The following is a 23,337-nucleotide window of genomic DNA, read 5'->3' as shown; positions in this document are numbered from 1 at the left end:
GCTTTGTTGTGGACATGATGCACTTGCCCACCAAAGTTAATATATGCATTTGAAAGCTAATGTGGGGGATTCAACTTTGAAGTCTCTCAGGGGGTGCTATCAATCCGTATTGCCCCATCACTACCCATCAATGTTTAATGACCTTTCAGTCACACTGAGGCCCTCAAACACACTATTCATTCTTCTAATGCTAATGACACTAATTGTTATGCATGTAACTGATGACATTCAAAATAAGTGGTTGATAACTCTTTTGTTGTGATCAAGGACTCTTGTTTTATGGCAGCCTGACTGCTGAAGAGGGTGTGGGCCTCACACAGCGTCGAGGGAGTGATGTCATCATTAAAATCTGCCAGAGAGCTGGAACACATCATTTCTGATTGTTAGCAGGCCGGTCACTGTGCATCTGTATCCGTGTGTGTATGCATGGAAGACAGAGTGAGCTGTACACGCTCATGGAATCTGTCTTCTTAATCCCGTCATGTTCTTCGGTTTCCTTTTTGTTCCGCTTGGTCAGAAAATAACGGACCAGTGTTCAGGGGAGAAATTGCTCATTTGGAGTGTGTATGCATGCATGTGTGTGGGTGTCATAGGATAACCCAATATACCAGTGATCTCATTTTAGGCTCTGTCAGATTGCCATGACCTCAGCTTTAGCTCAATAAGCTTTTTGGGAGAGGAGTGGTAGGGCTTTCAAACTGGTCACACGGTAACCTCCACACCCTCCATGTCCACACACAAGCACTAAAACAACACCTTCTTCTTCTCTCAGCCTGAAGACTAATGCCTCTGTACTCTGCATTAGTAGGCCCGAGGAAACACTTTTATGTGAGTTAAATCAGTTAAGCTCCTATGAAATTATAGAAATTTAACACAGTGAGTCCTACAATATAACTCTGGCAGCTTTTCAAATAAACATTCAGTGCGAGCTTCATAAGTCTGTGAACTAAAATGGCATGCAGAATGTGCAACAGGAGGTTACGTCAGCCTTATGATAGCGGAAAATAAGCGGGGGGAAGTTGAATGACTGCATCTCCGCTTTGAAGGTATTTCTGTTATGATTTAAAGTGTCGGCATGGCGTTAGGAGGAACAAGCAGCTGCCATAAAACATCACAGGAACACAGCTGTCGGGTGTCAGACAAGAACTTAAAACCTGTTTCAAATCTAAAAGCACCAACAAAAAGGCTTATCTTTAAAATGTCGTACGTACAGTGCAATACAGTTAACAATGCGGGAAAATGTTCAAATATGTAAATACACTCAGATCCTTCAGTCCTTATGTTTGGAATTATATGCTATAATAAAGTAGTGATGTTTTATATTGTATGTTACTTTTGACACTACTGCTGTCCTTCTCCCCACAGACTGTGGAGTACAACATCTTTGAAGGCACAGAGGTGCGCGGCGGGCCTCTGGTCGTGATCAGCCAGGGCAAGATTGTTTTGGAGGACGGGAACCTCCACGTCACAGAGGGCTCAGGACGTTACGTGGTCCGTAAACCTTTCCCTGACTACGTCTACAAGAGGATAAAAGCTCGCAGCAGGGTACAACACTCCTCTTTGTCTGCTAGGGTTTGTGTTTAACCGTTTAATCAGATGGTAACATACTGGAAGTCATTTTGACATTAAAGTTGCTTCCCACACCCAGCAATTTCTTTTACGATTGGTAATTTGTGGAAAATTGGAGGGATGTTACATCTTGTTAGGAATTGGCCAAACTGTCCACACATCCAGCTCCACAGTGTGAATCTTTCCTTGCTAGTTTCCAGTGCTGTGACTGGCCTGTGTCTCATTTCCAACAATGCAGCTGGCTGAGCTGAGAGGCGTACCCAGGGGACTGTATGATGGTCCAGTCTGTGAGGTGTCAGTCACTCCTAAAACCATGACTCCAGCCTCCTCTGCCAAGACTTCACCTGCCAAACAGCCTGGCCAACCCGTCCGCAACCTGCACCAATCTGGCTTCAGCCTATCCGGTCAGTTGTGTTACCATCAGTTCTGGAGTCATTTTTGGGATGTTGAAGCACTGAATCCATTTTGGGGAGAGATTTAAAACCATTTACCTTCTTTTTGTATATCAGAGACTCAACATTGATGAGTCAAATTTTGCACTAAATTTAATCTGCATGAAAAGCCTAAACTAAGGGATTCTTTCATGACATACGGAGTTAAACACTGCATGCATAGCCCCATATTGCTCTCAAATAAGCCATGCATTCATTCAAGTGTAAGGGGCAGACTTTACACTGAAATTGGGTCCTTCTGTTGGACCGTGGCTACCTATCAAAAATAAAATAAAAAAGGCAGTTGGATACTATGCACCAGAAAAATCTTTACATTTGTCTTTCAGAGCTAATAATAATAATACTTGGTAAATTTGTGTGAATATTCATTTCCCATTTATTTTGTTATTGCTGTAGTTTTATATTTATTTCTGTGCATGATTGACAGCTTAAAAAACCTTGCTACAGTATCTCAATCTATCCACTGTCTGAGCCGAGCTGTTTTAGCTACTCTCCCTTGAAGGCCATTTCACTTCTCTTATTGGCTGAGGGACATGTGGTATCTGGCTCCACTGACACCATAAATACCCAAGAGTGGAAAAAGGGTCTGGTACCTGAGCAGTCACTGACCTCATGAATTAAAAGTTTGGCCGCATTAAAAATGAGCAGCCACCATATACTATAATCAGTATATAACACGTCCACTTGAAGTGTGTTGTGTTATGTTTTGTTTGTCTTTTAGTTTGTTAAGATTTTGCATCTTAATTTTGTGTATTAATTACACTCAGACCTCAACATCGCCCACTTTTTAAAGGACAAAATATTTAAAAAGTAGATTTTATTATGAGGTAAATAGTAACTGTAAAAATAAGATTTGATTTTGATGAAAAAAATAAAGGAAAATGGGGGAAAGAAAAGGCAAAGCTGCATATTTTACATTTCAGTGTTGAGGAACTACTCATCCCACGATGCATTGCAAATTTCAGCTTCCATAACAAATGGCTTCCAGCCTTCTCAAATTGAATCGTTTTTCGTTTACATGTGTGTGGCAAAGTGTGGCCTTGTTATCAATACATTACGGTGCTTCATTCTGGACTGCAGTCACCAATTGATGTTTTGTGCTCACATTTACATGGTAACAGCGACCTCCAGCAGCAACCTCCAACAATGTCTCCAATTGGAGACATTGCTGTTTTGGATTGTGGGTAGAGTAGTTTTTCTGCAGTGTCACAAATAAAATGTGTTAGTGTTAAAACAAGGTTGATATCATGCAGACAGGAGCACAGACCATTGTTTCACAGTGTCGTAGCTCGTAGTAGGTTTACTATGGATGGCTATGGCTTGTAATTAAAATCACTGTGGACAATGTGAAGGGGAATTTATGTTTCCTCCTGTGGTTGACTTCCCAAAGGAATTTTTCCTGCCACTTTCTAGTATTACAAAGACCAAAATTCATAAAACTAATCCTTTCCATTCTATCACACAGGAGCTCAGATTGATGACAACGTTCCTCGCCGGAATACCCAGCGCATCGTGGCGCCCCCAGGCGGCAGGGCAAACATCACCAGCCTGGGTTAGAGCCCCATCCTCAGGCGCTGAGGAGGAAATGAGGATTTGTGGATGTATGGCCAGCAGGAGCTGAAGTGGTGGGGGGTGAAGAAGCTACAGCATTACACCAAGATTCAAACTCTTCACAACACCTCATCAGGCCACCTGTTAGCCTCCAGCCTTCATGTCCTCATTTGCTGCTTTTTTCCCCACTTCTCCCCCAAAAACCTGTTCCTAGAGGACAGAGTTAGGAAAAAACACACAAACAAAAAAGAAGGTCTGCCTCATATGATGAAAAAATTGACAAAAAAATTGATAACACTCCTTATTTGAGCACTTTTGACTGCATCATTTCATTTTTATACTGTAATTTCTCCCTCCCATGTATCCCTGTGATATTTGCTTTGCTGTTGTTTTCATTGAGGGGTTGAGTAAGACTAACGTGATGTTATGCAGACGATGATGTTGGAGCAGGATGTCTGTTCTTTTTCCATGTTTTTTTTTGCATTTTGTGAGGAGTTAGAATGAAGCATGGATATAAAAACACACTAATTTCCTTTTATTCTTTCTCGAATAGGCCAAACAGTAAGTTGCTTGAAATTGACCAATTTTGCATTTCATTCAGCCAAAAAGAATCTAATACTTCCTTCCAGCTGTTAGAAGTCTGTGATTTGTATTATATCACATTTCAGTCGCTTCATTTTCCAGTCCATTGCTGTCTCTCATACAGTGCCACAATTGATATTTAATTGACTATTCGCCACGAAGACGGCCTTAACATTTGAAAAATTGAACATGGTAATGCTGTACTATGGGTACAGTCTGTTGGGAGTCAGCTGGAGAGTCCTGTGGAGCAGAAGGAGCTTTTGGCACGTAGTAAATAGAGCTTTATTCTTCATCTCTGTGTGTAAGGTCATTGTTAAGTGGGATTGATTTACCGGGGGAAAGAGAAAGTTGTACTTAATGTTACTTCCGACTCGGCCTTTCCTTGCCTTACTTTCTCTTTAGCGCCGTCCTTTTAGAGAACTTTTAGGAGTGTGGGGAAGGTGCCGTTCACAACGCAGCTACATGTTTTCCCATTTGTTTACATTCCCAGGAATCACAAAGGTCCAAATTCTTCATTGACAGCAGTAGAAACATCTGACAACCGTCCGTCACCAAGCAGTGCATTTACATACAGAATGTCTCTCCTTCCAAATGTGACTGTTTTATACTCCCCCCTCCCCTCCACACACACACCTCATTTTCTTTCTACTCTTTATGTGCCTGAACCCACAGAAGTTGTATTGATAGTCAGATTTTAGCTTCTTGTTTTGTTATTGTTTTTGAGGTAAGTGAAGGATGTAAGATAAAAAGATGTAAAATAGCCAGGATTAACCGATTCAAAGGTGCCAGATTTTGCGCTTTCATTGGGCCTATTCTGAAGATAGAGCCCTGTAAAGATGAACAGTGCTTGATATGTTGAAATGTTCTGTTGTTTTATAGTTTTGAACTTGTTGTCAAACTGCTTTTTAGTGTCATTCTGTAACTAGGTGCCTAAGGGCTGAGCACTATTGATTTATGCTTGAAAGTAGACATGAGCTAATGTACTTCTGACTAGTGTGCAGTGTTGATGTGTGAGGAATGGGACACGCACAGCAGGCTCCTGTACAGCTCTCAGTATGGCTGTGGAGTTAACATTGCTTCAGGCTGTACTGCAGCTGTATGCATTGTTCTTCTCCCTTTTCTTTTCTTTTTTTTAACAGCACAGTCTGGTTTTATTAAGTGAAGCAACTGATTTTCACCAGTAACCATCTTTCTGCCTGTGACTAAACGCTGAATAAACTTGACATGAACATAACCAGGGGCACTTATATAAACTGGGCTTAGATTCTTTAAATGCGCCTGTCTAGTTAACATAGTGACAGCAACTTAGGGGAAACCAAAGGTGAAACACATACATATTCCCTACCACTAAAAGGGTTAGGGATCACTTTGAAATACAGTACAAAATAGTCATCAATGTAATATTATACTGGTGGAAAATTGGGTCAAATAACCTTGTCTTTCATTATAAACCACTGATATATATATATTTTTTTAGTGGAGATAATTTATTTGAATTTCAGGGATAGGACTACACCTCAAACGCACCACCCTTCCGGTTCTATATTTCTGAGCGCTGTGCCTCCACTACCATGCCAGGGAGCCGTTACCGATCCACACTGTGGCCTTTCCTAAACTGCAGTCACAGGTCCAGGTCCTTGCTCTCTCCAAACGCACTTCTTTCAGTAAACCTAATCATATTTGAGGTGTGATCCCTGCTATTGAAATGAGATATCCTAAGACAGCATGGAGAAGCTCAATTTCAGCAACCATGTCTCCCGTGGTCAGTGGGCACACTGTTAAAAAAAAAGGATGTTTTTATGTAACGGTGTGTACTGCTCCCTTCACACACTGGTGCAAAACTGGCTCTGAAAAGTGGTGGACCTGGATGCTCGATTGAGTGAGAGGACATAGTCTCTTGTTTGAGAAATAGGCATCTAATAGAACTACATATGGCAGCTTTGTTAAATAGTAGCCCTCAGAGCTTCATTGTGCTGGTTTTTGAAAAGACTAGTACACACTGTTGCATGAAAACTCTTTGTGGGGCATTTTGAGAGTGTAAACTAACACAACTGCCCTACCTGCTTGTCTAGCCAAATTTATGGCTTCTTTAGTCACCACATTGCAGGAGGTAGCACTGTGTCACTCAAGCACAGTCTGCTGAATGTATGCCTAGATGGATGCTACATGAAAAATCAGTGATTAATGGCTTCTCATTAGAACAAATGCGCAAAAAGGACATTCCCAAGTAACCCCAAATTTCTGAGTGGTTTTGTGCATAATGTAGATATTAAAAGTTACACTTTCAGCCTTAGTGTTCCAGGTTTTCTCCCCTCTGAAAAAACAGGAAGTCTGTAGAAGGCAGACTCTTTCAGCATTACAAATGCTTTATGTATTTAAAGAATCCAAGGCAGACGGGAATGTAATAAATGCACGTCTCTGAAGCATTCAAATATGTGACGAGATAGGAATGTCTTCAAGGCAACTTAAACCTCTGCAAGTCAGAAGTGGAGAATTTTACTGTTTCACAGTTTCTTAATTCTTTTGATACTTTTCAAAAACTTCTTCAACATCCATGTTAGCATTCTGCTGCAGCTTGTAGTAAATCCAGTTACCGCTTTTTCAGTTTGGTTAAAAGTGTAGGTGTGGGTGAGGCCCACAACACCAGCACAGTCTGGCTGCATCTGCTCCTTTCGCTCTCCCTTTTCCTTCTTTCTCTTCCTCCCTTCTTGGCTCTTTGGTTGTTTCTGGCTGTTGCCGTAGAGACAGACCCCTCCACTCTCATGGGGTTCTTGCTTTTTTTGTTTGTCATGGCAACGCTTTGTCAAATTTGAGGTTGCCATCAGCAACCCGTCCTGACCTGGAGCTATTAGTACAGGTTTTTGCGGACACACACACACACACACACACACACACACACACATACACACACACACACACACACACACACACACACACACACACACACACACACACACATTTTTTTCATTATTCACTTAGAGTGCTGAAACATTACTACATAATCCTGTGCTGGGTTATGTGGAATTCAGAATGCTACCATAGTTCACAGTGCACTGCAGACTATTGAGGAAACACACACACACACACACACACACACACACACACACACACACACAGACTCTTAGCACACTAAAGAGCAAGGAGCCGTTGCTGCATTGCAGCGCCTGTGCCTGAAAAAAATCACTCGGATATTAAATACTAGCTGTCATTATTGGCATCCTCTTCGTGTCCCATGCCTCCTCAGTTTACACGCATACACACACTTATACTCCTTTAATGCTCTGTCAGCTTGGATGCTTTTTCTATGCCATATTATTGCTAATGATATACGAGTGATATGTATGTAAGCAACATGCTGCAGATTGAGAGGAGCTTCTTTCCATTCTGAGGTTGTTGATGCTGTCAAACATCTCCTTTGCCACCTGCAGCCCCTCCGTCGCCCTCTGTAAGCCTTTAACCTTTGTGAAAGTGAAACTCTGTGATGGTATTTGTCTTGGTGGCTGTGGGGTTTCTGGGATGCTTGCTCACTATGTCAAATCCCACGGATGGTGATGTAAAAAAAAAAAAAAAGGAAAAAAGAAAGAAAAAGAAAAGAAAGTAACAGCGAGGACTTCAATGAATTAAAAAAAATGAGAAAAAATGAATTAAGTCTGTGTGTTTTTCATTACCTATTATGCGTTGTGTTAAGCAACATGTTTTCCACACAGTGCACCACACTGACTTTGATGTAGTAAAGGAAGGGATAACTATTAGACAGGTGAATTAAAGGCCCTAAGGCTTTAAAATCCATAAGAAAATAAAAAGTCATTTGGTCCCTAAATAAAATAAACACACTTATCAATAAATATATATTTCACCAAATCATTATTTATATAGCAGTATCCTTCCTGTTATCTTGGAGAACCACCTTTAACAGCAATAATGTGAAGTTTTTTGTGTGATTTTATCAGTCTCTCACATCATTATGGAGGAATTTTGGCCCACTCTTCTTCACAACATTGCCTCAGTTCATTAAGGGCATTCTTTTATGCACGGCTCTAAGTTTTCCCACCACAGCATCTTAATCGAGTTGAGGTCTGTGCTTTGACTGGACCACTGCAGCGCCTTCATTTTTTTGTTTTTTAGCCATTCTGGCACAGATTTGCTGCTTTGCTTGATATCACTGTCCTGCTGCATTTCAGCTAAGTTTTAGCTGTCATCTAGGAAAAGAGGCTTTCTCCTGGTAACCCTTCCAGACAAGCCATGCTTGTTCAGTAGAAACTTTGTGCAGTTTCTCTGAGCATTGCACAGTCTGACCGTGATGTGAATTTGCTGGGAAATCCACTCCTGGGAAGACTGGCAACTGTTTTGAATGTTTTCCACATGTGAATTATCTTTTTCACTACAGAATGATGAACTTCAGATTGTTTGGAAATGACTTTATAACTTTTCCCAGATTGATGGGCAGTAACAGTTGCTAACAGTTGTTAACACACACACACACACGCACGCACGCACGCACGCACGCACGCACACACACACACACACACGCACTTGAATGCTCCAGACCAGCAAAATGCCCAATTTTGTAGGAAAAAATAAAAACACAGTCTAATATGTGTAATATGCCCTTTTATTGTTCATCTGAAGTTATATTTAAAAAATTTTAGAACTTGATGAGGGAAGGAAAATCCTCCCCCTCTACCCTTATGTATAAAACTTTCGACTTGAAAGAAGCTGTACTTTGTTTTTATATTACGGTATTTATGAATAACTGTTTTAGGAAACTGTGTTTCATTTAGCCCAATCCGATCAGTTAAGATAGATACCTCTCATTGCACCTCTGGCATGATCTGTAACCAGTCCTTAATCACAGCAGAAGTTTTAGTTTACATGATTTGAGCGCCCTCTGTTGGCATTAAGTAGGTGTGATCGGGTAGTGTTTACAATTTTTTGCACTAGAGAGACACGGCCAAGGAAAAGGCCATACTATTTCACAGCACATTTAAAAAGCAAAAAAAAGCTAATAAATAAAATAAAATAAAATAAAATAAAATTTAAAAAAAAAAATACACATTCTCCACATTTGTGTATTACAGGCTTTTCATAGACCATTGAAGGTTAGAGAGCTACAAATAAAGGTAAGACATGATGCACAGTTTTCTTTAAAGAAATAGAAACAAATGTAAACGCTTAGAGGTTTTTGTCATTTAAAGGTGTAAAAAAATCACCACTCAAGTAAAGTCTTTGTAAAATCAAGTGGTGGATGTTTTTGCACTAAATCTTATGTTGCCTTTTATCGTTCGTCATCCTTTTAGAAAGTGAATGATTTAAGGTCCCAGCATGCTTTAAAGGGAAAAACATTAAGGACTGTTCTGAGGCCTTGGCGTAGAAATAACATCAACTTCGATACAATTATCTTTTCCAAAAATGTAATCAACAATGCGATACCATATTTAAACTTTTTCACTATCACTTGGCATTTCCCTCTGTTAGGGATACAAACCCTCTATTAAACTGCACAGACTGCAGTGCTAACCTGATGGATGGCAGCATTACTCTTTGCTCTCTTTATTCAATGCAAATGCCAGCACCTATTTTTGGAACAGCCCTTGTTAAAGAAATTACTGATGTCACCCTTGGCTGAACATGCGATGGGTAACAAAAGTGAGTGTGTGAAGAATGAACCCATGACTCATCTGACTGTGCAAAGCACTTTGCTGTCAGAGAAATGCTGTCAGTGTAGTTCAGACAGACAAATGAAGGTGCAGTACTGCAATGCCAGAGACTGACTGAATGAATTTTTGGATTCAGCTAAATGTTATGAATTCATTTCCAAACTCTTGTAGAGCACTCGAGTGGAAAGGTCCTGTCTCCAACCCTGGTTGAACACCTGAGACCTGTCTGTTTGCAGTCTGCATGTTTCCTCCTACAGTCAAGATGTGCACATTAGATGACCTGCAAAAATTAATGCATGCTTCTTGCTGAGAATCTACTGGCCTTTCCATCTGCTGGAGGTAAACCATGGTGCACCACACCTTCTGCTCATTGCATTGGGGAACAGTCTCCAGCAGTCTGCAACACTGAATATAGAAATCAGTCATACAAAGTTTATGCAGCCTATTATAGTTCTACCTTGAAGCAAAGACACATTAAATTCATGCATCCTCTGTTTCTTCACACTCTTGCGGAATGAAACTCACGAGGGTAATTTTATGTGTAGAAAATAAAACAATTACCTGATGCTATGACTGTTAAAAAACTGGGGTGTTTGTGATGTGCTTCTTTTTTGCCGTTTGAAGTGAAGACATGCAAGAGGAAGTTTGAGAACTGCTGCACTACAAAGTGAATGCAGTAAATCTTCACCAGGAAGCATGCATCAAAACTCTTTTACACTAGGTGGCAATGCTGTCATCCTGTTCGCCTTGCTCTCTCTGCTATGGAGTGTTTGTGGGATTTCCTTTTTCCAACTGGTGAATGAAAAAAAAAATCTGTTGCTCTCCTTGCAAATCTCTCATGTTGGTGTACAAACTGCTTGAAAGAAAAATCACTTAGATTGGCACAACATTAGTGATACAATCAAAATGTGGTGGTAATCAGCAATTACTACAACTACCTGCAGGGCCTGTTCTCAAGAGCGTTAAAGTCAAAAGCCATCATTTCCTGTAACATAAAAGGCTTCAGAGGTGCTTTTATATGCTCTCCTCAGAGGCACATGAAAAAAATGTGGGGAAAGATCTCAAAAAATATCAACTGAGTAAAGAACGGATTGAAATTTAAATTCTGCAAGGATTTCCTCTTCAGGTACAAGCCCTGCTCGCATCCTCTCAACGAAAGTGGGAAATGTTTGTTGCATTATGGTATATAATAAAATGCAAAGGAGTGCCATGTTATGTCACACAGAGCCCCCTGGTGGCCACTTCATTAAAAGACTTTGTATGTCTATCATAAGGCTGACACATACAGACAGTCCAGAGTTCCCAGACAGTGGAAAGTCATTTAAGGTAAGTGTCATATCTCTACCTGTATCACCTGTAGGAAAGCAACAAAGATTGAGATTGAGGGTGCACATTTTTGACAAAATGTTCCAGTTAATTATTATAACAGATTTGCACAAGGCTTTCTGTTGACTATATTACGATGGATATAGGCACTATGACCGATTGGTTATTGAAGTCCACGCTTGAAACCTGGATGTGAGCGTTTTGTTCGAGACCCTCTTGGTGTTTTGAAATGGGACGTGACTACTGAGGCAGATCTGACCGAGAAACAGAGGACACTGCAAGTATGACTCCAGCTCGTTTTCAAAATGAAGATCTTGTACTCAGTAAGACGTGAAACAAGCAAGACTGTAAGCCCATCAGGAAAGTTTTTAATGAGGTCATAGATCAATTAGTATTGTTTTCCTATAGAATTTTGTACAACTGGATGAGTCACCCGTGCTGTCCATGAAAAAAAAAATCTAGAATAAATGCACTTCTACAGGCTTCAGTGTTCAGGCTTTTCGGCTACTGCTGTCTTTTATATACAGTATATGGAGCTGGCATTTTTTGTTTTGTTTTTTTCTTTGATTCTTTTGTGGTTTTTCTCTCCTTTTCTTCCCGTCTTTGTCGGGTTCTGGCTGCTGTCATTCTTTGATTGTTTCCACCTGTCCTCTCCTACCTCAGTGTATTTAGCTGCGTGTCTCGCCAGCTGTCATGTGTTAGTCAGTCACTTGCTGTTCGGAAGCTTCCACCAGTGTTGAAGCTCTATCAGCAAACTGTACTGGTGTATCAAAAGTAGAAGTGTGTAGAAACATGTCCAAAATGTTCATTTAGATTAACAGTGATTCACAAACTCATGATACCTTACACAGTTTAATTTTGAAGTGACAGACAAAGGGTCAAGCCCCCGCCCCTAAAGAAAATGTCATAAGAGACACGATGAACATTATTTGAAATGCAAACAGAATTATCAGATAGCAACAGAACCAAACAGCTGAATGCAAGCCTCAAACAGTTTCCTTCATATCTGTGTTTTGAGCTGATTTTTAACAACGGCTTGATTTTTGTAAAGCAGTCAGGCTGAAGAGTTTTCTTCTCTTTCTTCTCATTTTCTAAGAAATGAAAAGATCCACATGAAGTCCTAATTAGCTTCAAAGTGTCAAGGTTGACATAAATTATATTCACAAACTTGCTACATTTCCTAAGCTCCCAGCCTTTATTAAGTGGCAAACTGGGACGCCACCACTGCTGACAGAAGTGTATTGACCTTTAGATGAATCCACTAACCTTTTAAAGATTGCTATTTGGTGGCTGAAGTCAAACTGTGGTTACACCACAGATCACTGCATTGTGTTTTTTAGAAGCCATAAACCATCTTTTTATGACACTAACATCACTTTCCTTCCTTCTGAATAGGAAGAAGACCTTCAAATGCATCTCTCCATTCAGTTACTGTGAAAAATTGCTCTTTAATTTTTAAAGCTTACAGTAAAGAGATTTTATGTCCATTCCCACTAGACTTTTGGATAAAGGCAAAAGCAATTTCAGTGAACTAGAAAGGATCAATGTGCCAGATGTCAGCTGCCTGCTTTTAAAAACTAGTGTTCAGTGACGCGAGTATTAAATGCATCTTACATGGTATCAGCACCTTTTCGTGTGCAGGGGCTTTAAGTCCTCTCTCGTTAATTTTCATTCATGACTGCCAGCATTCAAACCAGTTATTTTAAGTCCACAAACACAGGCACAATAGTTCCAAATGCCAGCACTGAAAAGGTGTTAGGAAGAGATAAATTATTTGAATAATTCATGGAGTGAATATGGGGAGTCATTCAAATGTTTTTGGATTTTTAGATTGCTTTTATAGAGTGTTTTAATTAGCTCAGATGTAATATAAAAATGCGGAAGCAACAGCTTAATTTTCTCGAGCACCAAAAAAACCCACCGGTATGTCACTGCAGACCTTAACTACAGTATATTGATCTGGCAGCTTGTTTGTATTCCTTCACAGACTGTGTTCAGTTCTGGCACCGTGCCGGCAGATGCAGTGCCTGCTTCACTAATAGTAGAGCAGCTGCAGGCTTTGTTGTTCTTTATAGATTTTCAAGTTCCTTCACTACCACAAAGGTCTGCTAGTTATTCTGGCTGATTTAGGCTTCTGGAGAGGTTGAAGTTTAAGAAGCTGCAGAGCTCTGAAAAACGTGAGGGTACAAAACTCAAAGTGAATAATAAAGATGCATATAAAGATGACAGTCAAGCTCTGTCACGGTGCCAAAAGAGAGGTTAAGTCAGGGAAATATGTAAGAGCACCTGTGTTGGTGCGTGGTGTGTGGATGTGAGATAGCTTTCATCTGTGCTTACTTGTAGCTTGTCAATGAAAACGCATGTTAAGAAGGAATACTCACTAACACAAATATAACACCAGCCAATTACATGGAGGCAAGCTAATGCATCCAGCCATATAGACATTGTCAAGGCAACCTGTTGAAGTTCAAACCGAGCATTAGAACAGAGGGAGAAAAGGGTGTTTGAAGATGGTATGGTTGTTAGTGCCTGATGAGCTGGTCTGAGTATTTCAGAAACTGTGGATCCACTGTAAGTTTTCATGTCTCTTAGGTTTACAGAGAATGGTTCAAAAACGATAAAATATCCAGTGAACAAAGGTCAGAAGAGGCAAATGGCCAGACCTCTTCCAGCACAAACAAATTCAAAGCTTGGGTCCATCCCGCCTTGTATGAGCAGTTCAGTCTGCTGAACTAATGGTGTGTTTTCTTGGCATACTTTGGGGCCTTTACTACCAACTGAGTATACTTTAAACATCACTTTAAACATCACAGCCTACATGAGTATCGTTGCTGACCATGTCCATCCTTTTATAACCACAGTGGACCCATCTTCTGATAACCGCAGCCAGCAGGATAACATGCCATGTCACAAAGCTCGAATCATCTCAGCCTGGTTTCTTGAACATGACAGTGAGTTTACAATACTTGAATGGCCTTCATAGTCATCAGACCTCAGTCCAGGAGAGCACCTTTGGGATGTGGCGCAATAGAAAGAAAGTGTAGCAACTGTGTGATAGTAACAATAAAATATGGATTGTGTTTCCTGCACATTGTTGAATCTATACCACAAAAATACACATAAGGTGTAACTTGTGAAGTGGACAGGTGACTGCATATATTCTAATAACCACTAGTTTATGTTGTCTATTACCAGTTCTGTGCTGTTTTGATACACATGTTTGCCCCAGTGTAGCCAAATTTAACACTGCAAACTGTCTGAAAGAAATGTCAATTGTTGTGTGTGTTTCCATCTGCTTCTGTTATCCAGATATTCTTAGGAAGGTGAAATGTAGCAGTCTGGCTGATTGCGTGCTGGGTGGACTTGAATCGATAAAAAATGAAGAAGACAAAATAATTTAAAAAAGCAGCATTAAGTGGTGCTTGTCCCAGATATTTGTTTGTGGAACACCATGTGCTTTTTTTGGCTTGTTTTCACGTCTTTATCACATACCATATTGTTTTTTAAATATATTTGCCAACTTTTTCTACCTTAGCCAAGTGTTAATAACTTACACTATTTCTTTCTTTGTTCTTTTTTCTTTTACATTTTTTTCCCGACATTCCAAACTCAGTTTTCTGTGCAAAATTGAAAATGCATATTTACATAATTGTGTGTGTATGTGTGTGTTTTATTGTTTCTGTAAGTAAAAAAACAGGGCAATCGACCGTTCATATTGGAATGGAGGAGTAATAGATTGCGGAGAGGTTTTACCTCAGTTCAGGTGAGACAGAGCTGAGCTAAGACTGGTTTGGAGAGAGGTGCCAACTGGAGTAACTGGTATACCAGTTGTGCATCTACTAATTAGCTTTTCATTCAGTGGTGGGCTGCAAGCTAGGAGACACGTAGAGAAGCACTCAGCTGCTGGTCCCTGCCAGTCTGCACAGGGAGCCTGGGATATTGTTTAGAGAGAGCTGTGCATGTTCAGTGGGCATTTATTTCATGTTACCTAAAGTGTGTGTCTTGGAAAATATAAAGTATGTGTACTGCCAAAGTTATGTACCGAGAGTGTTGAGGTGGACCCACGGAGAGTGGAATCTCGGACCTCATAAGTACTTTCTAACACAGAGCGATGGAAACAGACCTCTGTTATGAACATCTGTAGAACTGTTCTACCGATATTTCAGGAAACCTCTATGGGTTTTGAGTTGGGACACAACAATGTCCATCTCTGATGTACTGAGGCAGACAGCAACTATGTCCCAGAGCTATTGCTGACCTTAGTTTGTCGCAGCGTTTAAGGCCACCACCTCAAGCCTGCAAATCGAATCACATGAGTAGACCAAAAAGTAACGGCATAATCCATTTGAAAAGCGCAAGCACAGGATTTAGAAAAAAATACAGCATAGGTAGAAAACATAACAACAGAACGAGAGAGCCTCAGTAGTCTGAAATGCAGGCTCCACGTGTCTCCAGGGAGGCACTAAAAACTGATGCATACTGATATTGGCAAAGTGAATTGTTCGGTTCCTAACATCAAGCATAAATCAGTAGTTCTGGAGAATGAGCCTGCAGCCAGATGACATATTAAAGGAAAAACCTAAACAATTACGGGAAAAAGCACAACAAATCCGGTCGCTTTATCATCAGGCGCACCGAGCTGCACAGCGAGGCAGTCAACATCCAACATGCTATGTGGCATTTATTAAAATTCTGAGCACGCCCAGCTGTTTCTGTGTCAAAATGGCAAGAGGGAAACGATCTAAGTGACTCTGAAAGGGAGTTCATTGTTGGGGCATGGATGATTGCTCAACTGACAGATGCAAGGAACAGTGACTAAAGTGACATCTGTGGTTATCGCTAACTGAAAAAGATCAGTGGCGGGGCTTGGAAATTGTGGTTGACAGCCCTTATTTGAGGGCTGTGATGCTTGTGCATTAGTGTGATAGGTAAGAAACGAGTCGTCCTCAGGTGCCTGAGAATGTCAGAGCAGGACGTGATGTGACTGTCAGTAAGAGCAGTCCACTGGTGAATACCTAGAGTGGGATATTATACTAGGGTTGCAGTGCATGAACCTGTTACAGGGATGAAAGCAGGGTGGAAGCTATAAATACTAATCTAGAGATAAAAAGGACATATATCAATATCAAAAGACCAGAAGAAAGGCTTAAGACTTGAACCCTACAGTGAGGGGCTCAGTGGACACATCTTTACCAATAAATGTGCAATATTTACCACAACAGCGTATCTTAAGTAAAATTAATAAATAGCTGTGTGCTGAAAATATCTCGATCTCAAAGTCTCCACTTTTTAGTTTACCTCTCCTAACCATCAACTGCATTACTTGACATGCAGCCAGAGCAGCAATCCTCTTTCTGACATATTGACATCCACTTGCTGTCATAAAATTCTTATGATGGATATGCATTTTCTGAACGCGCTGGGTGGTATGTGCTATCCACATGAGCCAGTGTGATTTGAGATGTCCCCACATGATTTCACATGCACCTCTGAAACATTTTGTGTGCTTTCAGCTGAGATTTGGATGTGATTTCTGTAAACAAGTCCTCCTTCTCCCATCTCCACCTGACCCGCCACTTAATGGGTCATAGTGCCTCTCCAAAGAAATGGAAATTACGACATGCACCAGTGTTTCTGCTGCTGGTACGAAAACCCAAAGGAAGCACATTACTCAACAGACAGTTTAATGAAAAGATGATTTTGAAGTGAACTCTACAGAGTGGCTGGTGTTTGGCATTAAACTTTACTTACTGTGCATGGGAAATAAGGGTGTCTGGCAGCTCATACCAACTCCTTTCACCAGCAAAAGAGAGGAAAATAGGTTAAATTATGCATCATTAGCCTTCAATGAATATACAAAGAATCAAAATTACCAGTATTAGAAGAATAAAGAGAGAACAAGGAGTTTTCTGTACCACATTCTCATCATTTAGAGAAATATTTCAGCTGCCATTTGCTGCTCCCAACTTCTGGCTTCACAGAAACAGAAAGTTAATTTACGTATGAACCCCCAGCCCGAAAAAAAAAAAAAATGGTTGTTCTTCACTGTAGGATTATCTTTTCATGCAACTCCTGATTGCTCCTTTCACTACTTGCACTTGCACATCTGTATCAAGCTCTAAACTCCTCCAGTGAGTCAAAAAAGTGAACCTTGGACCCTTATTTTCATTTTGAAGGTGAGGACTGAGTCACTGAGAGCTAAATGTAGCAAGCAGAGCATGCGGAAAGTGAATATTTTACTTGGTGTGACCAAAAATGTGTGCTGTGAGCAACTAAACAAGAGAACAATGGCAATGCTTCAATGCTTTGGCATCTTTTCTTTTTCTGCCAATTTATGGTGCATGTTTGAATGTCAGCAAATGATGAGCATGCACTTGGACACACTCCTGACTTTATGGACGATTTTCAGGCTTGTGTACTGTGGTGGTGATCCTTGACATGTGGCTTGGATCAGTTTAACACAGAAGTTCATGTTTGTTCCTACTTTGGCACAACAAAATTAGTTAAAATCAGTTAAAAAGAAGTCATGCATGAAGATTAGATGTGTTTCTTTTTGGATTAAGTTTGAAGGTTGGTGCGAGCACAGACAAGTTGAAATACTTCTTTTATGTTTAAAAGGAGAGGTCAGGATCATGAAGATTTTTAATATACCTATAATAACCCTTAAGCTACCTTTGTTTACTCTAAAAGAAAGAGAGTGAGAGACCACCTCAATTATCTGGCCAGCTGCTATGCAATCCTCCAACTCCAAGAAAAACATTAGCATCTGCTACAGGAAGAAACTTTAGCATAAGATTTGACTTTTGGCCAAAACCTAATAACATATAATTCAGGGAGCCATAAAATAAAACAACTTTGTCCAATTTAATATACCTTTAATAACCCTTACGCTACCTTTCTTTACTCTAAAAGAAAGAGAGTGAGAGACCACCTCACATACAGGCAACTTAAAACTTGATATTTCATTTGCTTCAGCATGAGTTTACATCCCATTAAATCACATTTTCTTTACATTTCAGCAAAATGGATCAGATGGCTGCTTGTTAAGGAATGCAAAGAGCACACAGACTGACAGACAGACGGGAGAATACATACAGAGATTCCATTATTATGATTATTATGATTGTGATGATGATTGTGATTATTATATGTTTCTGTAACTTTAAAAATCAAGAGATTAAATGATGTTACACAATATTCAGCAGGTGTTAGGTCCTTCATGCGCAGGTTGTCTGTAGAGCTTACAGTAAATCACACATTTGATGTAAAACTTTCTTCAGATCAACAATATTTATGTGGATTTTCAGCTATGTGTTGCTTGTTGATGTTCTCTCTGCATATACGTTAGTAACACTGTTAATCGGGTTAGGGTCACTCTGATGTGCTCACTTCTAATCAGTCCCTGTGAAAATCTTATCATCAGCTCTGCCTGCTGTGTTTTTGCCACCGCCAACATATCCAAAACATACATAGCAGGTCTAATTCCTATCTTTTAAACCTTCCCTTTCACTCTTGCTGCTATCCTTCTGTCACAAATCACCCCTGACACTCATCTCCACCTGCTCCACCCTCTTGTTCCCTGTCTGTTGGTTTTGATTGCTGACTTCAGATATTTAAACTCATCCACTTTCATTACGTCTCCTTCTTTCTTCACTGCTACACATGTCTCCCTCTCATTCATACACATGTATTCCATCTTGCTTCCACTGACTTTTTTTCCTCCCCAGAGCATACCTCCATCTCTCCCGGCTCTCTTCCACCTGCTCCCTACTCTCACTACAGATCACACTGTCATCTTGCAAACATATACTAGCAGAAAGTCCATGGAGACTTGTGACTGATCTCATTTGTGTACCACTGCAAACAAGAATGGGCTCAGAGTCAGTCCCTGATGTAATCCCACATCCACTCTGAATCCATCTGCCCTTCCTATCATCCTTATACATGTCCCGCTCCACCCTCAAACACATACACATACACTCCTGACTTCCTCATGCAGTACCACAATAATATACTTTCTCTAGATCCACAAAGACACAATGCAGCGTCTTCTGAACTTCTTTGTACTTCTACATCAACACCCTCAAAGCAAACATTGCATCTGCAGTGCTCTTTCTCAGCAGGAAGCCATGCTGCTGCTCACTGATCGTCACCTCTCTTCTAACCTAGCTTCAACAGTTCTTTCCCAGAGCTTCATGGTATGGCTCATCTGCTTTATTCCTCCGTAGTTGCTATAGCTCTGGACATCAATGTCCTTCCTGATGCAACCCTCCCCATTTATCTGGGCTTGGGACCAATCATAGTTGTGATTTTGCTTTTGACAACAGGGGTGGCAATATATGTGCTAATGGTCAACTGGCTCTCAGGGCCTGTTCCTTTTGCAGTGTGTGCAAGTTTCCACTTCTACTGCAATGCTAGATAAATGATGAAAACACTCACTGACACATCTAGTTACTTTTTACACTGCAATTATTGAGTTTGGACTAATAGAGAAACTCCAAAACAAACTCACTGATGCATGGAAACAATGAGATATTAGCATTTATTTGGAGTTGCGCATGTGTTTACCTGATGAATGTATAATGTACAGCTGGTGACATCGTCTGGGCTCATGTGTCAAGTTTCCCTCACATCCACTTTGATTAATATTTTTCATGCTCTTAATTTTAATACTTGAACTAGAAAAAGTCTCTCGAAAATTGGATAGGATGGAAGGACATTACATTCCTTATGGCACAACAAATGAAGCTGCAGAGCAGTTCTCGTTCAATTATCTGGCCAGCTGCTATGCAATCCTCCAACTCCAAGAAAAACATTAGCATCTGCTACAGGAAGAAACTTTAGCATACGATTTGACTTTTGGCCAAAACCTAATAACATATAATTCAGGGAGCCATAAAATAAAACAACTCTGTCCAATTTAATTTCTGCTGGCAGGCAGAATTCGTCACCTCTCGTGTTGCAGAGTATCATCTAAGCGTTCAATGAGACAGAAAATGATTCAACTAAACAACACAGTGGGGAATTCTGGCAACTATAACAGCAAAACTTGTGCCAGTTATTGCATTTTTCTTTTTTCTTTTTTTTTTTTTGGCCTGTCCCGTTTGGCTCTTTTGCCATCAGAATTGTTGTCTAAAGGCAAAGAAAGATGCCCAACGGATTTACTTTACCAAACTGACCATCCCAGCCTTGCCGTAATGGTCCATTTGATTCACCTTTTATTGTTTATTTTATTTTCACTTACTGAATACGGGACAGACTTGACTGGGGGAAAGAAGGGGAGAAAGAAAGAGGGAAAGAGAAACAGCTGAGAAGAGGGACGGGGGAGAAGGGCAAAAGACAAAAACCAACAGAACGGGCAGAGAAAAAAAAATGCATATATCAATCACCTGCTGAGAAAGAAAAAAGAAAGCAAGCAGAAGAGAACAAGAGTAATAGAATAAACAACATCACAATGATATATGAGAATATGACAGTAAATACTAAATATTAAACATTATTGTGCAGCACATAAGATCAACAGAACACAGTGTGCTTTGAGGTAGGAGCCAAAAAGGGTGTAGTTTGTGGGTGTGATCACCCGTGTGTACACCTGTGAGCATGGACGCGCTTGTTTTTTTAAAAGGTTCCTTCATGTAATGATCTGCTAGAGGGTGTGGGGGGGGCCACAGCCCCGTCCTCCAGGGCTTGAAGCAGGTGTGGAGGAGATCAAAACTCCAGACATCCAGAGGCCCCCAGAACACAAGAGACCAAGGAAGACCAACAGAGGGGCAGCTGCGCCACTGTCCCAGAAAGAGCTGAGGAGAGTCCCAGATGAGGGCTCACTCAGCAGCCGCGGAGCAGAAGCCAGGGGGAGTTGCAGTGACACGCCCGTGAGCTCCGCCGGCAGCCAGCTGCGCCTGAGTGACCGAGCCCCAGGCCGAGAGGCCGGGGGCACCCCACCTCCGAAGTGGCCCGAGCGAGCCCCAGGCTCCAGGCCCCGATAAGCGGCCGCCAAGGAGTGAGCCGGTGTGTACCTGGACGCCCATCCCCGGACACAAAGAACCACCAACGCACCGATGTCTGAGGGGGTCCGCCACTGGCAGGGGAAGTGGTGGTAGGGGGAGATAGGCCTCCAAACCTTGGAGGGCCTGAGATGTCCCCAGAGAGGTGGCGCCTGACACCCAACCTGACATATAGACACAGACATACAGGCACACACAGATACAAACATCCATTCCCACCCTCATGCTCTCATATGCACTTACTCCACACTCAACCAACGTGGAGACAGACATAAAGAGACGTTGTACACACGATCACACTCCCCAAGCGTACTCTACAAACCGGGTCTAGGTGCCCCCGCCCCTGGAGGGGGGAACTGCACCCAGACCCAGGTGGTGTTTCCCTTTTCCCTGCGGTGGGGGGAGGCAGACCGCCCCGACTCCGCAGCAGCAGGAAGGCTCCACACTCCAGACCGCAGTCGGACGGCCAACTCCTCCTCCTAGCCCCCCTGCTCCAGCAGGTCGCAGAGAACGGGGGTGATTTTGCATTTTTCAAGTAAGCTACTCATTTCCGCCCGCTTGCAGAGATATCAGTCTTGCACCTGAGTATATTTTGAATATGAGAGTTTCCATTTACTTGGATTTGGAGTTGTGCAAACTTTTCGCTCATGCTTTATAAGCTATGTATTCCATGGGAATGCTTTTGATAGTCTAATGAAAATTACACATTTATGCTTGGTGACTTGGTGGAACCCCAGCTCGTGAACAGTTGCCTTTCAGAAGAAGTTTTTGCGAAGTCTTCTAACACAAACGACACTTTCCTCATTGAATTGAGGCTTCTTTGACTTCTCGAAGTTACAATTCTTGTCACCTGCTGTGCTTCACTGCTCAACATTATTAATCATGATCACACGGTGTAATGAAACATCACTTTGCTAAGTCAACTGATTAGGTTAAAGCTTGTCTTTTCCCCAATGGAAGCCTGGATCCATTTATCACAACACTGTTTGCTTAAATATGACAGCTGCTGCAACACTCTTTGAATCCTTTGCTCCTTTTTTGAAAACGAGAGGTGAATGCTTAATAGGAATCTGATGCATTTATTTCCATAAATAACATTGGAACCGATGGATGCAGACGCAACACCACTCAGCTGCTCCTCGCGCACACACACACACACACACACACACACACACACACACACACACACACACACACACACACACACACATGGATGGGCACAAATCACTTGGGCGTGGATGTGCGTTCACCCAGAAAGGAGCTGTGTGATGATTCTCCCTCTCCATGTACCCTGTCTTGCAGTGATATTGTGTTATGAGTCATTAGTTTTCGAGGCTGTGCCCGCAGTCCAAAGATGTGAATTTAAACAAAACAGAGAAATGTGAGGACGGACTCTGTAGTTTGATTTCACAATGAAACATGAGTGAAGCCATGGAGATAAGAATACGTGTTCTATATTTATGCTGTTATTGAAAATTAGAGCTACTGGACAATAAACAAGAGACGTTACAGCAGAAATCCTTGAGAGCAAAGCAGGATGAAAGAAACTCCTCTTACAGACCTTAGGTTATTGTTAAATGACAAATCGCTTGTTTTCTGGGAATTCTTTCTACAGTCTGCGTTTTGCAGATAAGCTCATCTCAGGTATTCATCACTGCTACGATGTCTGTAGGGTAGAAGAACGCTTTTTAATCCGAATGCTGTGAAGAAAAACAACTTATAACTCAAGGAAGCAAAGGATTTATAGTTTAAAAAAAGACAAAAAAACATAACAACTTTTTAGAGAAGATAAGACACCCAAAGCACATTTTAAAGGTATGAATCAATGCTCACAACATGTTCTTTTTTGTTTTGTTTTTTTGAATGAAGAATTCAGCTTATCTTGACACAGGAATGTATTTTGTTTGTTTATAAACTGGTTTTTAGTTAATGAACAGATTTAAACTCAATTTCAATATAGACACAGAATGCTCATTTCAGAGCATTCATTTTTTTAGACTGTTATTTATTTCTGTATTTGTTTTCTGCTGCTTTTTACTTTCATGCAATGTAATTTAATTAAACTGCAGTACCGCTGTAAAGTTTTCAGTTATTGATGTGATACAAAATAATTCATTAACAGTTTCAAGTACTGATGACAGGATAATGTTGGCATTTCATAAACTTACAACATTAAAAAAGCATTTAATTGCAGAA

General features: G+C 40.9%; 1 protein-coding gene across 2 annotated transcripts in view; it reads left to right on the top strand.

The window, feature by feature from the left end:
- The window catches only part of dpysl2b (dihydropyrimidinase like 2b), a 31,990-nt gene extending 24,192 nt beyond the window's left edge, over positions 1-7,798 (top strand). For both annotated transcript variants that reach the window (XM_026174337.2, XM_026174338.2), the window contains exons 12-14: positions 1,366-1,545; positions 1,808-1,973; positions 3,487-7,798. In XM_026174337.2, the coding sequence (XP_026030122.1) occupies positions 1,366-1,545; positions 1,808-1,973; positions 3,487-3,578 (438 nt within the window). In that variant the 3' untranslated portion in view covers positions 3,579-7,798. The remainder of the gene's footprint in view (positions 1-1,365; positions 1,546-1,807; positions 1,974-3,486) is intronic.
- Positions 7,799-23,337: the final 15,539 nt, after the last annotated feature.

Source organism: Astatotilapia calliptera, chromosome 7, assembly GCF_964374335.1.
Source record: "Astatotilapia calliptera chromosome 7, fAstCal68.1, whole genome shotgun sequence".
NCBI lineage: Eukaryota > Metazoa > Chordata > Actinopteri > Cichliformes > Cichlidae > Astatotilapia > Astatotilapia calliptera.
This window is presented reverse-complemented; position numbering and strand designations above follow the sequence as displayed.